The 14,210-nt window shown below is 62.9% G+C and overlaps 2 protein-coding genes across 2 annotated transcripts in view; one reads left to right on the top strand and one right to left on the bottom strand.

The window, feature by feature from the left end:
* Positions 1-8,113: 8,113 nt before the first annotated feature.
* Positions 8,114-10,167, bottom strand: RPL35 (ribosomal protein L35). Its single transcript, XM_084272642.1, has 4 exons — positions 9,799-10,167; positions 9,398-9,534; positions 8,967-9,048; positions 8,114-8,317 (listed from the first exon to the last, which is right to left on the bottom strand). The coding sequence occupies exons 1-4, from the start codon at positions 9,799-9,801 to the stop codon at positions 8,168-8,170; spliced, it is 372 nt and encodes a 123-aa protein (XP_084128768.1). The 5' UTR covers positions 9,802-10,167; the 3' UTR covers positions 8,114-8,167.
* Positions 10,168-10,630: 463 nt separating this feature from the next.
* The window catches only part of SCAI (suppressor of cancer cell invasion), a gene marked incomplete at both ends in the record, with an annotated part of 39,330 nt that continues 35,750 nt past the window's right edge, over positions 10,631-14,210 (top strand). The window contains 2 exons of the mRNA XM_084272336.1: positions 10,631-10,683; positions 10,827-10,871. Of these exons, the coding sequence (XP_084128462.1) occupies positions 10,631-10,683; positions 10,827-10,871 (98 nt within the window). The remainder of the gene's footprint in view (positions 10,684-10,826; positions 10,872-14,210) is intronic.

The raw sequence follows: 14,210 nt of genomic DNA, 5'->3' as shown, positions 1-14,210 counted from the left end.
CCGGGGGCTGCGGGATGAGATCAGCGGCTGCGGCCCGGCCCCTGCCCGTGCGTGCTGGGGCAGCTGCCCCCTGGCACCAGCCAGCCCCACGCACCAGCCGGGTGTCCCTGGGGGCTGCGACCGGCCCCTCGTACCATGGAGCCATCGCCAGGAGCCGGGCCCGGGGCTCTGGGACGCTGGCACGGCCGAAACGTTCCCCACTGGAAAACCCAGTGCCAGAGCTGGGCACGGGGCTGCCTGGCATCCCCTTCCCCAGGCCCCACACTGCACCCAGACCTGGGTGCTGCTCTGCCTCCTGAAGGCACTGACTGCCCCTGCCCCTGCCCCTGCCCATGCCGTGGCCCCAACCCCCAGTGCAGTGCACCCCTCGCCCAGCCACCAGCCCCCGCCACGAGAAAGGAGCCGGCTGCCTTTCCCCCTGGGCTGGGTCCCTGCCAGCCTTTTATCCCGCGATCCCAGCAAATCCCTGTCCAAACACTACGGATTTCTGACATTTTTCTGCGGTAAAGTAAACTCCCAGCACATCTCTGGTTCCCCAGCTTTGTTGTTCTTCAGCGGGGCTGCCGAGGCTCCGCGCTGCCTCGCTGTGCCGGGCTGGGCTGCGGGATGCCCCTTCCCCCCCTCCCCGCGGGAAGAAAACACGGGGAAGGGAGTAATTAAATCCGCGTGGCCAGAGGGCAGCGTCTCCTAATTGCAGGCGCGGGGCCTCCTGCAAAGGCCTCCTGCCCGCCCAAGAGCGCAGCCACTGACCCCGTGGTAACGAGCCCACATGACGGGCGCTTCACGAAACACCTTCGCCCCCTCGATGGGTGCCTGGCCTTGCCCCCCAAAACCTGCAGCTGCACGCCCCAGCTCAGCTGGGCTCCCAGGACACATCCCACCACAGCTGGGGGATGATGCTGGAGATGCTGGGTGATGCAGTGATGCAGGATGATCCGAGTGATGCAGGACGAGTCAGCCAGATCCAGGCTGCAGCCTCACGGGGGTTTCTTGGCAGCGCAGGCTGTGCAGCAGCCCGGGCTGTAAAAGCTGGGGTGCAGTGGAAGCTGGGGTGTGGGTGCTGGGAAAGCAGCCCCTGGTCACCACTGACAAAACACCAGCAGCAAAGACAAAGGAGCTGTTGTTTCCTGAGGGGTTATTGTGTAGGTCCATGGGGCTTCCCTAACCCCCACAGCTCCGTGCCTTTTTCCCAGCCTAAAGTCACCCCAATCCTGTTTCTGCTGCTTGATGCCAGGGGATCACACCCCGGGTCAGGTCCCTGGATGTGCCTCTGAGCTCCAGCGCTCCCCACCTGCCCCCGACCAGCCCATCCCTGCAGCTCCAGGCCCGGCTGTGCTGGCCACGGATTCTGGCTCTGGGACACGCAGAAATCTCCCTCCCTGCTACTGCTGCTGCCCACAGGGACGTGGGGGGGCAGCCTATGGTTGGGGAGCTCCAGCCCAGCAGCCCTTCACCCCCTGGTCCTTGGCCCGGGGGCAAAGGACCCAATCCTTGGTCTCTGATGCCTGATCCTGGTCTCCAGTCCCAGGTTCTGGTCCTGATCCCCCCGGGGAGGATGGGGGTCTCCAAGCAGGACATGGTGGAGACATGGCGGGGGGGCAGGATGGGCTTCCGCCGCGCCGGGCGCTGCTGACTTCCAGACATTCCTCCTGTGCGTGGCCGGCACCACCTCGGCTGTAACGTGATTAAAAGATTAAAATCTCTCAGTTCAGCAGCGGGCAGCAAATGAAGCTTGAGACAGGGATGCTGAGGGGCTGCGGCGCCCGGGGCCCTCGTGACACCAACGTGGCGCCCGGGGAGGGCAGCCGAGGCCATCCGGGCAGGTGGTTCCTGGCTCCTCCGAAAACACCTTCCTGAGGGCACAGCCGGCCCCTCAGGGAACCTGGCAGCAAAGCCTAATCCCCCCCCCCCAGTCAGTGGCCAGGATGGCTTGTTTCGGGTGGGGTTCTGCACCCCTGGCCCTTCTGACCAGGCCGTCCCGCTCCCCCTGCGCTGTGGGGCACGGTGTCAGCACAGCGTGGAGCTGTCTCAGGGCCAGCACCGAGCCCAGGGGGCGGCCAGCTTTGGGTGGGCAGGATGCACAGTGGGCAGAGCGTGGCACCAGCCTTGCTCCGGGTGGCATCCGGGACAGAGCCTGTCCCTGGCTGCAGGCTCTGGGCACCCACCACAAACCTCAGTTCCACCCTGGGTGCCGTGAGCCTCAGTTGGTGCAGCCAAGGCCCCAGGTGTGGTTTGGTCCCATGGGAGGGCTCTATGCTCAGCCCTCCCCGGAGCACGGGACACTCTGACAAGTCGCCCACGGCCACGCAGCCCTTCCCAGGCACAGAGAGCCAGGAGCTGCCTGCCTGGGGCTGTCGGGCTGGGACCAGCTGTGCTTGAGCATCCGACAGGGAAACGGTGCCCTTCCCTCCATTCTTATCTCTGTCCAGGGGCTGCTGACCCAGGGGAAGGGGTGGGAGTGAGTCCTGGGGCTGTGCCCACATTGTGAACACACTTCAGAGCTGGAGGCAGCAGCACTGGGCGTCACAGGGATCTATTCTTGCTCCCTCCCTGCCCCTTCCCTCCGCGTGGTCCCTGCTGCAGCAGGCCTGGGCAGAGCCCTGGCAGCACAGCTGCACAGGGATGGGAGGCATTTCCCACTGCCCCTCCCGCTCCCCAGGGATGTGCCCCAGCTCCCTGGCACAGCAGCAGGATGCTGCTGGCACTGCTCTGCCCACACACTCTGCCAGAACATCCCTGCCCTCCGCACGCCCGAGCCATCAGGCAGGTCCCTGCTGAGACCCACCAGCTCATTGCACCACTGCCAGAAATGGTGCAGTGGGGAAACCGAGGCATGAACCCACCCATGGGACCCAGGGGCCTCTGCATCCCTCCACATCCCCCTCTCCGGGCTGGGGCAGGCACAGAGCTGCTCCCAGCGCCGAGCTGCTGCTGCTGCTGGAGAGCAGGGAGGTCAGAGCACTGGGTGCAGGGGCAGCTTCCTTGGGCCCCCACCACCTCCCTTCTCTGGGCCGCATGGGGCACCATCCTGCTCTGCTGGCTGCCCCAGGGGGAGGAAGAGGTTTCCCTGGGGCTGTGGCCTGGCAGCGAGGCCTCGTGCCCCAGGGTCCTGCCTTCGCCTGGCTGGCTGGGAGCTGCTTCCTGGGGCTGGGGGCAACCTGGCTGCTGCTCCGCCTGGATCCCTCCCGGCACGGCACAGCCACCCGGGCACGGCCTGGCACGCGTGCCCAGCCAGGCCGGCAGCCGATCGGCAGAGCGTGGCCGTGTCCCGGTGCTCCCTGGGAGCAGGGGGTCGGTGCCACAACCAGTGTCCCCCATCCCATCGGCCGCCCATGCTGGGATTTGCCTGGTGGGAGAGCAACGGTGCTGCCAGGTCTGCCGAGCGCCGCGGGGAGATGCGGGTGCCAAGGCTGCTGACCCTGGGCGGCAGCGGGAAAGGGCTGGGCGGCGGGAGGCGGCGGGAGGCGGCGGGAGGCGGCGGGGGCCGGAGGGAAGGGAGGGGAGCCACGGGCCTTGGCGGTGCCGCCGCTGGCTGACTCACCAGTGGAAAGAGAATCTGTTCCCAGGCTCGGCGTCACCACTGCCACCTCCAACCCACCCCAGCCCCCTGGCACAACACGGCACCGCAGTGCCTCGGGGTGCAGCCTGCAGACGTCCCTTCCCCAGCAGCACCCCACAGCACGGCAACGGGGAAGGACAGGGACATCCATGGGGGGTCCCATGGCCAGGCTCTGCTTGCTCTGGCGCAGCAGCTTTCTCCATCACCCTGTGGATGTGCAGCCTGGCTTGCAGGGACCCCGCAGCCCTGGCACGCAGCAGCCCCTGCACGCAGCAGCCCCCATGTCCTGGGAGCCCGGGGGCCACTTTGGTCCAGAAGCCCCCAGGACGGCAGGAGCCGGGCCCCGCAGGGCTGTGCCTGCACCCAAACACTGCCTGTATTCATGGGAGCAGCAGGACGGGGGGACTGGGGCAGCGTGGGGACGAGTCCTCCCCCATCCCAGCCAACAAAACGGGCATTCACAGCCGGGAGCAGGCGGCTGCCCCGGGCAGACCTGGGCTGCCCCACGGCCGGCGGGACGCAGCCTCACAACACGGGGCTCGTTGTCAGCGGAGGCACCAGACACGCTGCTCGCACGCAGAGGGGAGAGGGCGGCACGACGTGGCCAAGGGCACCTGGACGTGCCTAGGGTGGGGGGTCCCTGCCCAACGTGCAGCTCCCTGCCCACCCTGCGCAGCACTGTGTGTGTCCTGCCCCGTGCCTCTCCCTGCACACCCAGCTGCTGGCAGAAACCAGGGTCAGTGCCCAGGAGAGCTGCAGAGCAGCCACCCTGGAGCCAGGAGGTGACAGGAGCAATGCTGGGAGTGCTACGAGAGCTGGGGCGTGCGTCCATCACCACAACCACCAGCCAGGGGAGATGGAGCCTGGGCTGTCGCACCAGGACTGCACAGCACTCACATCTGCCCCTGCCCTCTCCACAGCTCCCCCTTCCCCAGCCCAGGCTGCAGGACGAGGTCCTGCCCGCTCCCAGAGACACCATCTGCACTGGGCCAGCGCCTGCTGTGCCGGGGAGTTGGGGACAGAAACATCTGGTCCTGCCGAAGGCTTTCCAGGGCGCACGGCCAGGGCTCCCTTGGCAGTGGCATCAGCCCCGGGCCGTGCCCCCGGCCAGCAGCCGGCTGTTCCTCCTTCCTCACCCCACCCTGGAAGTGATTTATTTGCTGCAGAGCAGCTTTCCATGGTCAGTCTGCTCCAGCACCGAGGGACATCTTCAGTTACAAAGGAAAAACAAACAGCTGGGTCCTCGCAGGCTCCGCAAACACCAGCACTAAACCCAGGGCCAGCACCCGCAGCTGCGCGGGGTCAGCGCAGGGGAGCAGCGGGTCCCCCCGCAGAGGGTCTCCAAGGACCCCCCCCTCACACCCACGCAGGGCTCAGTACTGCCTACAGTGCCGCCCAGTCCCCTCCAACACCCCCAGCCCGGGGTGCTCCAGCTGGGATGTTGCCAGGAGCTCTCCAGCCCCACAGACACCCCTTTGCCCCCCAGCACAGCCGCCCTGCGGAGCCAGGATGGCACCCGTGTGGGTGCAGGCCAGCAGCTCTACCTCGGTTTTCTGCTCTTGGATGTGTTTGCCACCCCCACACTTGCAGCTGGCTGACCCACAGCAGCAGCTTCTCACAGGGAGCTGGGACCACATGGCCACCCTCTGGGCTGCAGGGACCCCGGCACAGGCTGCGGCTGCTGGTGACACAGGCAGGAGCAGCATCCGCCCCACTGGGCTCTCACAGCAGTGACAAGTGTTTCTGCCTGTGCCCATCACCTCACCTCTGCATCCATCCCAACAGTCCGTGTGTTGCTGCTGGAATTTCAGGGGCTGCTCCTCTGTGGGATGCCTTTGGTAACAGCACAGGGTAGGAAAGGGCTGGATGAGTTGGTTTCGCCACCCTGCTATGGGAGGATGGAGTAATTCAGCCCCAGGAGTCAGTGTGGTGCCAGAAACCCCTTCGACTCTTCCAGCAGCTGCTGCAGACTGTGTGCACAGTGAAGCTGGAGCTGCTCTCCTGCCTCGACCCCCACTGCAGCATGGGGAGAGCTGCTGGGTGCAGCCCCAGCGCAGCGTCTGGCAGGTCCCTTCCTCCCCATCCCAAGGCAGCAGTTCCACGCCAGGGAGCAGGGCAGAGCTGGCTGCCCCCGCACGCAGCGCCGCGCCCCAGCCCAGGGCCGTGCCCAGCAGAGCACCCTGCAGTCTGTTCTCTGCTCACCAGGGCGCAGAGAGGAGCTCTGAGCACACACAGGCTGTAACCAAACCCCCATCAGACACCTGAGAGGTCTGTACAGACCCATCCACCTCCCCAGGCAGCCGAGCTCGGAGCCAGCAGCTGCCCCAGGGGCCTCAGAGGAGCCTCCCAACCCGAGTGATTTGTCTGTGCCGCTGCTGCGCCTGGCACAGCCGCAGGGACACGGAGCTGCCAGCCCGGCAGGGTGTTGGCTCCAGGCTGACAAGAGGTTTCTCTCTCAGCTCAGCCACATGTTAAGCCTTCTCCGGGCGTGAAGATGTCCAAACCTGGGGCTTTGCCTGGCCATTAGGTGGGTTTCCCTGGCCCTGTTACTGACTGGACATTCTCTAGGCAGTGCTGATGTCATCACCAGGGGCTCTCACCCACCTTCTTCCCATCATCGTGGAGCCACCCCACAGCTCGCCCTGCTGGGAGCTGACTCTGGAAGGCTGTCAGGGCCACACCAGCTGCGCTTGCTTTCCTGCATCAGGAATTGTGGGAAGAGCCCCGGGCTCCGCTCAGGCACACGGCTGGGGGAGCACAGGGGCCCACAGCCCCTGCCCAGACTGCCCACTCCCAGCACAAGCACCAGCCTCTCCCTCAGCTCCTGGGGAGGGGCGTGTGGACCGGGGTCTCCATGGGGTGCTCACGCTGGGCCAAAAGCAAGTGCCTCTCCAGGGCAGCTCGGCACTGGCTGCCGGGTTGTGTAACGGCACCGTGAAGCCCTCTAACCCTGCCTGCCCCGCGGCAACGGAACGCGAGCCAGAGCCACCAGTCCCCACACACAACGCTCCATCTTCGGGCACGCTGGAGCAGCACAGACCCAGGCAGAGCTCGGGCCCCGAGCTGCGTCTCCTGCGCTGCCAAAGGGATGGAGTTCAGGCCCACACTAAGCCCTACCAGAGCCATCACACAGCCAGCAGCAGCAGCACTGCAAAGCGATCCCTCCTAACAGCTCAATATATGGGAAAGTCACGTTAGCACACATAATTAGACCTCTCACTGGTTAAAACTTAATTGAGGCTTCAAAATTCTTCAGATTTATGTGAAGTTCAGCAAGCAGAATGAGGATCATTTTCCTAAACAGAGTCTGGATCCAATCTGAGGGCTCCCTCACGGGGAGACTTGTCATGTTACAACATGCTGGCTGCACTAACACAAACCATGACTGCTGCATCTCCAGTGCAGCGCTGCCTAACTCTGCCCTACACCAGAACCAAAAAAGGCCTTGGGAAGCACAGCTCCTTCCCCCAGCTCTGAGGAACTCCGTGGGGACAGTCAAGCTGTTTAACTAGTTCTGTGCTGCGCTGGTGGGAGCATGGAACTGACAGCAGGGAGTGTATCCAGAGCTGCAGAGGTGAGAGCCTCTAGTTCAACCAGCTTTTCTCAAGTCTGGGTTCCTCAATTCACCCCATCAGCCTCCAGTGCACACGTGGAGGGGACAGGCTGGAACTATCACACCCCTGATGTGTTCTCACCCAACAGGTAACTGGAACTGAGCTTCCTCTCTGCCCATCCCACAGCGTGTGTGCTGTTTGCTAACACAGCCTGGGGGGAGGATTCTCATCCAGAAGGAATAACCTGCCTGCCTCCAGAAATGTGTCCTCTTTCTTCTCTTGACTCCCAGGGCGAGCACAGCACCAGCCTTTGCAGCAGGCAGCCCACACAGGTCCCACCTACAAGCACCCCTGCTGCACAGCCCCACACCAGCCATCCTGCACCTTGGGCAGTCCCCACCTTCCCCCCAACAGCCCCCTCCTACTCCCAGGAGCCGTTTACCAGATTCAATGGGCTGCAAGTGGGAACAGACCTGGAGGGTGACACCAGTGCCCAGCTTCCTCACGGACACCGGGAAGTTTCCTGGGAAGGGCACTGCTGCATCCTCCTGTCACCCCGCAGAGCAGCCACCCGAGGCAGCCCCGCCAGGCACCCACTGCCAGGCTGGACAGGAATGCTCTGGCACAACCAGCAGTGCAGAGATCCACAGCAGGGCTGATGGAACGCTTCCACTTCCATACAGGACACTGAAACACTTCAGCAGCTTAGCTCCTCTCTGTAACACTGAACACTGGCACAAGGCAAAGCCCTCAAACACGGAGCTCCTGAGGGCTGAATGCCCAACTCCCAACACCCGCCTCGTGCCTCCACTTCACATCCATCCCTGACACACTAACCCGACCCAGCTCCACACCTCTGTCCTCATCTGCCCCCAGCTGCAGCTCAGCTACTCCCATGAGCAACAGAACTTCAAATACACTCCCCACGAATCCTCCCACCCCTCTGCACGGAGCTGAGGCCTCTTTCTCCCACCACCACACAGAGCCGAACGCAGCAGTCTCCACAGAGGCTGGGTTTAATGACACCCTGGGGCAGGCTGAGCTGCTCCCAGCTCTAGGCCTTGATGGCGTATTTCCGGGCCGGGTACAGCCGCTCCTTCCGCTGCTGCTTCTTGGTCTTGAGGTTCTCCTCGTGCTTGTTCAGTCTGCGCCGCATGGCGCGCGTCTTCTTCGGCCGCAGGTCCAGGGGCTTGTACTTCTTGCCCTGTTTGCAGAACACAGAGAGAGGAGCTGAGCTGCAGGGACTGAGGGCAGCCGTGAGTGCTGAGCTGTCTGCACGAGCAGCAGCAGCTTGTTTCTGCTGGGGCTACAGCAGGGTCTGGAAGTTTAAGAGAACTCCTTGCCTTGGGAACACGAGCTGACTGTAACACATGCACCAGCTCTCACTCAGGTTCAAGCAGTGCCTGACCTGACAGGCACAGTTACCAAACGCCTCTGGAAGAGTCTTTCTCCTGTTCTGCGCAATCTAAACCCCAAGAAGCAACACTCTAAGAATTAGAGAGATGTACCAAGAATTCCTTGCACCGCCAGCAGCATTGCCCACATGCAGGAGTGTGCACTGAAGATGTGTTTCTGGAAACAGCATCTCCTAGAAAGTAACTATCCACAGCCCAGGGAAGCAATGCTGCCCAGAACATCTGCCTGGCAAGAGCAGATTTAGCCCGAGCTTAGAGACTCCAGGGCAGCCCTGCAATCGTGTTTGAAAGGACTTTAAAAGGAGCAGTGAATAAATTTACAACTGAAGATAGATGAGGTGGGCTTGAGGATCAGGCTTTTAACTAACAGACCAGCTCCCTCCTACAAACTGTGTATTTGAAAATCAGGAGAAGACAGACACAGGGTCCTGTGCTTACCTTGTAGAACTTCCTCAAGTTCTCCTTCTGTGTCTGGTTGATGACAGTCAGCACTCTGGCGATGGATTTGCGCACCACACGTCTGCAGGTGGGAACAAAACCCCGTGTGTCTCAGAGCATCGTGAGCTGAGCACCGGGGATTTACACCCCGTGCAGGGAGAACCCATCCGTGCTCCCCCCGGGCACAGACACCGCACGGCGCTGCGGCAGCGCACTAACGACCCGCGGCACGTCCCAGCGAACATCCCCGCGCAAACCGGCTCTCCAGCCGCCAAACACTCGCCCCCTTCCCGCGCCGCCGTTTGCTCCGGTTTCACAGCGCGAAGCGACCGGTCGGGCTGGGAAAGCACCGCGGCCCCCGCGCCCACAGCCCGCTCCCGCAGCCCCCGCTGCGGCCCGGGCGCTTCCCCGCGGCCCCGGAGCCCACTTACATCTTGGAGAGCTTGGAGGCGGCCCCGCCGGTCACCTTGGCCACGCGAAGCTGCGACAGCTCCACCTTCAGATCGTCCAACTGCTTCAGCAGCTCCTCCTTCTTCTTCCCCCGCAGGTCCCGGGCCTTGATCTTGGCCTGCGGGCGGCGAACGCGCCGTCAGCCCCGCTCCCGGCACCCGCCGGCACCCCCGGCCCAGAGCGGCCTTCCCCGGGCCTCCGTCCCGCCGCCCGCCCCTCAGGCCCCGCACCGCCGCCCGCCCGCCCGCCCCCATCCCCCGCCCCCCGTCCCCCGTCCCCCGTCCCCCGTCCCCCATCCCGGCGGCGGCAGAGCCGCGTGAGGGCGGCGCGGCGCCCGCGCGGATGCCGCCGGATTGCCCCAGCGGAGGCGCGAGTCGCTCACCATGGCGGCAGCACCGGCGCGGCTCGGGGCGGAAAGGACGGAAGCCGCGCAGGGACAGGAGGCGGAGGGCGCTGCCGGGCGGAGCCTACCAACCCGCGGCTGGGCGGGGGGCGGAGCCTGTGCGCCGTGCACCACCCCCCCGGGCAGCGAAGTGGTACAGGCCGCGGGCGCTGACAGAGAGGCGGGAGGCGGCGGGGCAGCGCCGCCGGCCCCGGGGCACGGGGGCTGCGGCCCCGCGGGAGGAGGCCGCTGCTGCGCGCCGCTCTGCCGCGGCGGCTCGGTGCTGCTGCTTCTGCCCCCTGCTCCTTCTTCAGCCGCGGGAGCCCTGTCGGAGCGGAGCCGGTGTTCCCGCGCTGGCCGAGGTGCGGCACTCTCAGCCCGGCAGCGGTGGGGACGCGACAGCGGGCGGGGCGGGAGCGGGCGCCGCGGCGGGGCTGGGCCGGGGCAGCGCTGGGGACGTGCGCACAGGTGGCCTGGTGGGCGGAGGGAGGGAAGGAGGGAGAGAGGGAGGAAGGGACGGAGGGAGGGAGCGGGCCGGGCCCGGGCCAGGCCTCCCCACACGGTGGCGCCGCCGCCGCACGCCGTATCCAGGCAGCCGCGCCGTGCCTCGCCGGCCCCGCGCGCGAAGGCGGGGGGCTCCCGACTGACGGCCCGCGCCGCCAATCAGAGGGCAGCCTCGCCGCCAGCCCGGGTGTTCGCCCAATGCCAGCAGGAGGGGGCGGGGCGAGGTCGAGCCAGGCTCGCGTGAGGCGGCAGCCGCGCTCCGCGCAGCCCGAGCCCTCGCCGCGGCGGCGCTGGCGGCTTTGCCCGGGAGCTGGCGGAGGCGGCGCGGATGGTGAGAGGAGCCGCCCGGCAGCGCCTGCCCCGCACCGGCCCGGTCTCCAGGTGTGGGGGGCGGAGCGGCCGCGCGGGCGGGCGGGCACGGGTGGGGAGGCGGCGCGGGCGGGCGGGAGCGGCGGCGGCGGCTGCGGGCGCCTCGGGACAGGCCCGGCGGCGGCGCGCCCCTCACCGCTGTCTCGCCCCCGCAGAGCTCCCGGCCCGGCGGAGAAGCCCTGCCGCAAGCGGAAGCCCAGGTAAGGCGGGTGCGGGCGGCGCGGCAGGTGCGGGCGGGGGCGGCCGGGGCTGTGCCGAGCATCCTCTCCCGGCGGCGGGGCGGGCTCCGCAGCGGCGTTACCGCCTCCTGCCAGGAGCCGCCGTGCCCGGGCCCGAGGGGCGGCGGGGGCTGCCGAGGGCCTGCGCTCGCCCCGCTCGCCGCCGTCCCTGCGGTTACCGGCGGGGAGCGGGACGCCGTGACACGTCTGTGCTTAGGCCTCGGTTCGCGGCGGAGCCGCAGTCGTTACGGAAACGGCCCCCGCGATATTAACTTGGGGTCCGGCGTGTGCCTCCCTCTCCACGCCGCCTCCGCAGGCGCCTCCGCGGGTGCCGGTGCTGCGCGGGCAGGTGAATGCTTTCGGGTGGCACGCTGCCCGGTCCCGTGTGAGCCGCCAGCGCAGGGCTGGGCATCCAGAGGGCAAGCGCGGTGGAGCCATCGTGGGTTTGCCCCCGTTTTAAACCCCCTCTTGGCTAAATCCCTGCTCTGTGCTGAGCGACGCTCTGAACAATGGGTGATGTGAAATGCCCTTGGGGTAGAGGCTGGATGATTGATATGTTGTGTCGTATCCCCCCCCAAATTCCTTGCCCGTTGCTGGCTGTAAAGATGTCAGCGTCCAAAGGCTGTCCCAGATAAAACCCTCAGAACCAAGCCTGCAGGTTTGCAGAGCCTGGCTCTAATCTCCCACCACAGACTGGGGCAAAAACAGGTGCTTATTCTGAGTTGCACTTCCATAATTTAATAACCAGGCTCCAAGTTTCCGTGCTTAAGCTGGGTCTCAGCTAAGCTCTTCCAGTCCTCCAACCTGCAAAATGGATCCCTTAATATAAAAGATCCCTACATCTTGCAAGAGCTGTCCAAGTGCAATCCATAATTCTCAGCATCTTGTCTAAGCTAATGCAAAGCAGCACTCTTGGCCCATAGAAGGACTAGAACGCTAGCGTTAAGTGAGTCTCCCAGCACGCTGATGCTCTCCCACCATTCCTGCAAGCAGCAGAACTGCAGTGTTGGTAGCAGCCTTTGGGAACCATGGAATAGCATCCTGGCATGGCTCTTGCTGTGGACGTTTGCAGATGTGGCCCCTGCCCGGTGCATCTTCTCGCCTCGCGTGAACCCTGTTGTGTAACAGTTGTAGCTTCCCTTGCTCAGGCTGTGGATGGAGCGGTGAAGAAGCCTGACACCTGACTGTGCATCACGTCCGTAGATAGAAAGATGGTTCATTTGCACATCCTCTAAGTCAGTCTCTCTTAAGGTGTTTTGATAAACCAGATCACGATGTGTGTTAAATGAAAGAAACAATGAGTCACTGAGGAGCAAAGAGCACAATTCCCCCATCGCTCTGCCAGAGTAATACGGGCAGCGTACGCGAGATAGCCAGCTTCTCTTACAGGGACTGTAAGAACCATTCATAGAAACTGCACGGAGAGAACTGTTCTGCTGTGCTGCAAAGGAGAGTGTGATCATCGTTTTATCGTGAAATACAGGTACAATGCAGCATCAGAATTCAATTGGCAATCTGCATCCCTTACCCACACTGGGGCATTTTATCACAAAGATGATGAGTCGGGCTGAGCTCTGTGTGTGAGTGATACAGGCAGCAGCAGCACTGTGCTCTCTGCTCTCCGTGCTCCGTTGAGAAACTAGATCTACAAGTGATATAATGCTGGAAGCGCTCAGCAGTGGGAGGAATACATAGCCTGCCTGTATTGTTATCCATTTCTGTGCTGCTGCTTTATTTGGTGGAGAGAGAGGCAACAAAAATGGAGAATGACAATTCAGAGCACTGGGGAGCCTATAACCCGAGTCGGTTCGGCGTGGGGATGAAGCTGCGTCGCCCGCAGCGCTGTGCTGAGGGCTCAGCTCTGGGAAGGTGGGAGGACGGGGGCTGTAGCGCTCCTGCTCTGCTGCCAGCGCCGCTCTGTCACATGATGCCACCGCACAGCCCTGCGCTGCTGCAGCCGCGCTCGCCCTGGCATGTGCTGCTCAGATTTCCCCTCTTTTCCACCAGGCTTTTTTTTTTTCCTCCTTTCCCCTGGTTTCACTCTGTTGGCTTTAAATGGAGTTGTGGATGGAATTGTGGATAAACTGCCATGGTGTAAATGGGAAATGGGAGTTAATTTGAGCATCTGGACGCGTTACCATCTTGGCTTATTTTTCATTCTGCGTGATGTACTTTGGGCAAAGAAGGAAGGGTTCTGGTGTGAAAGTCTATTCTGAGGTGATGTTACAGCCTAGGCAGCTAAAATTTAACTGTATTTTAAACAAAAAGCCCCAACATCCCTGCAGCCCCCCAAAGCGTGATACAGCTATCAGCTGTATCACAGAAATCCATGCATGTCAATGTCTGTCTTTACAGGACTTTTCATAGGGTTTCTTTTCCTAAAGTGTTCAGTCAGAGCAATCCCTGTAGAAGGGAAACCAGGGCCTGTGCATGCAGGTTTTAGAATCATTTTCTCCGTTGTTCTTGCAGGAGGGCATTGCACAGGCTTGGCTTTGCAGCTGAATTGCTCTCTTGAAGCACATAAGCTCTGTCCTGGGTATGAAGCTTTCCAACAGGCTGGAGACAGAGGTGTGGAACGGGGTATGTGTTGCAGCAGAAGGAAGTGGTTTGAAGGAGTGGACCAAATTGTGTGTGGGAGCTGCATGGAGGGTCAAGTAGAGGTCTGTTTCTGTAAAGTATGCGAGTTAGTTGCCAACATAAATATTACCTAGCAGTTTACATGTGCTGAGAGAGTGCAGTGCAGCCCTGCAACAGGAATAGAATAGAATAACCATCCATCTGGTTCCCTGAGGATGTCAGTCAGGAAAGGAAGTGTGCGGTGCCAGAAAGCCTGGATGGAGCAGCAGGTTTAGAGCACTCGCCGTTTGAAGTATTTTTAATTATTGCTATTATTATAATGGAACACAGACCAGAAGCTGAATTTTAAAATATAATTAAAGCAGGAGTCAGCAGAGGGATTTCTCTGCTGCATGGCAGAGGAATGGTCCAGGAGCAGTTTCTGCTCAGGAGGGAGAATTCCCAGCAATGCCCCTCTACGTGCAGTTCCCAAGCTCGCTGGCAGCTTCCCACCGAGCACCAGCGCGCAGGGAAGGGCTGAACTGAACGGCTCAAAAAGCTTTCCTGAGCTTGTGCTGCGTTCTCTTTGGACAGAGTGAGGTTCCAGCTGGCAGGCAGCCATTGACACCTTGGCTGAGAGCGCTACCAGGACGCCGAGTGCGGTGATGACTGCCCTCCAGATCGGATGCTGGCCTGAACTGCCGTTTGGGCCGTGTAGTAAATAGCAAGGCTTGCTAGAAAGAGGTGTCTCCATCACGTTAACAT

Source organism: Gallinula chloropus (genome assembly GCF_964237585.1).
Source record: "Gallinula chloropus genome assembly, chromosome: 18".
Classification (NCBI taxonomy): Eukaryota; Metazoa; Chordata; class Aves; order Gruiformes; family Rallidae; genus Gallinula; species Gallinula chloropus.
This window is presented reverse-complemented; position numbering and strand designations above follow the sequence as displayed.

Coding starts and splice junctions, on each gene's coding strand:
- RPL35 (XM_084272642.1), bottom strand. Junction 9,049..9,397: donor GCCTCCAAGCTCTCCAAGAT/GTAAGTGGGCTC, acceptor TCCCACCTGCAG/ACGTGTGGTGCGCAAATCCA. Junction 8,318..8,966: donor ACTTGAGGAAGTTCTACAAG/GTAAGCACAGGA, acceptor TTCTGCAAACAG/GGCAAGAAGTACAAGCCCCT.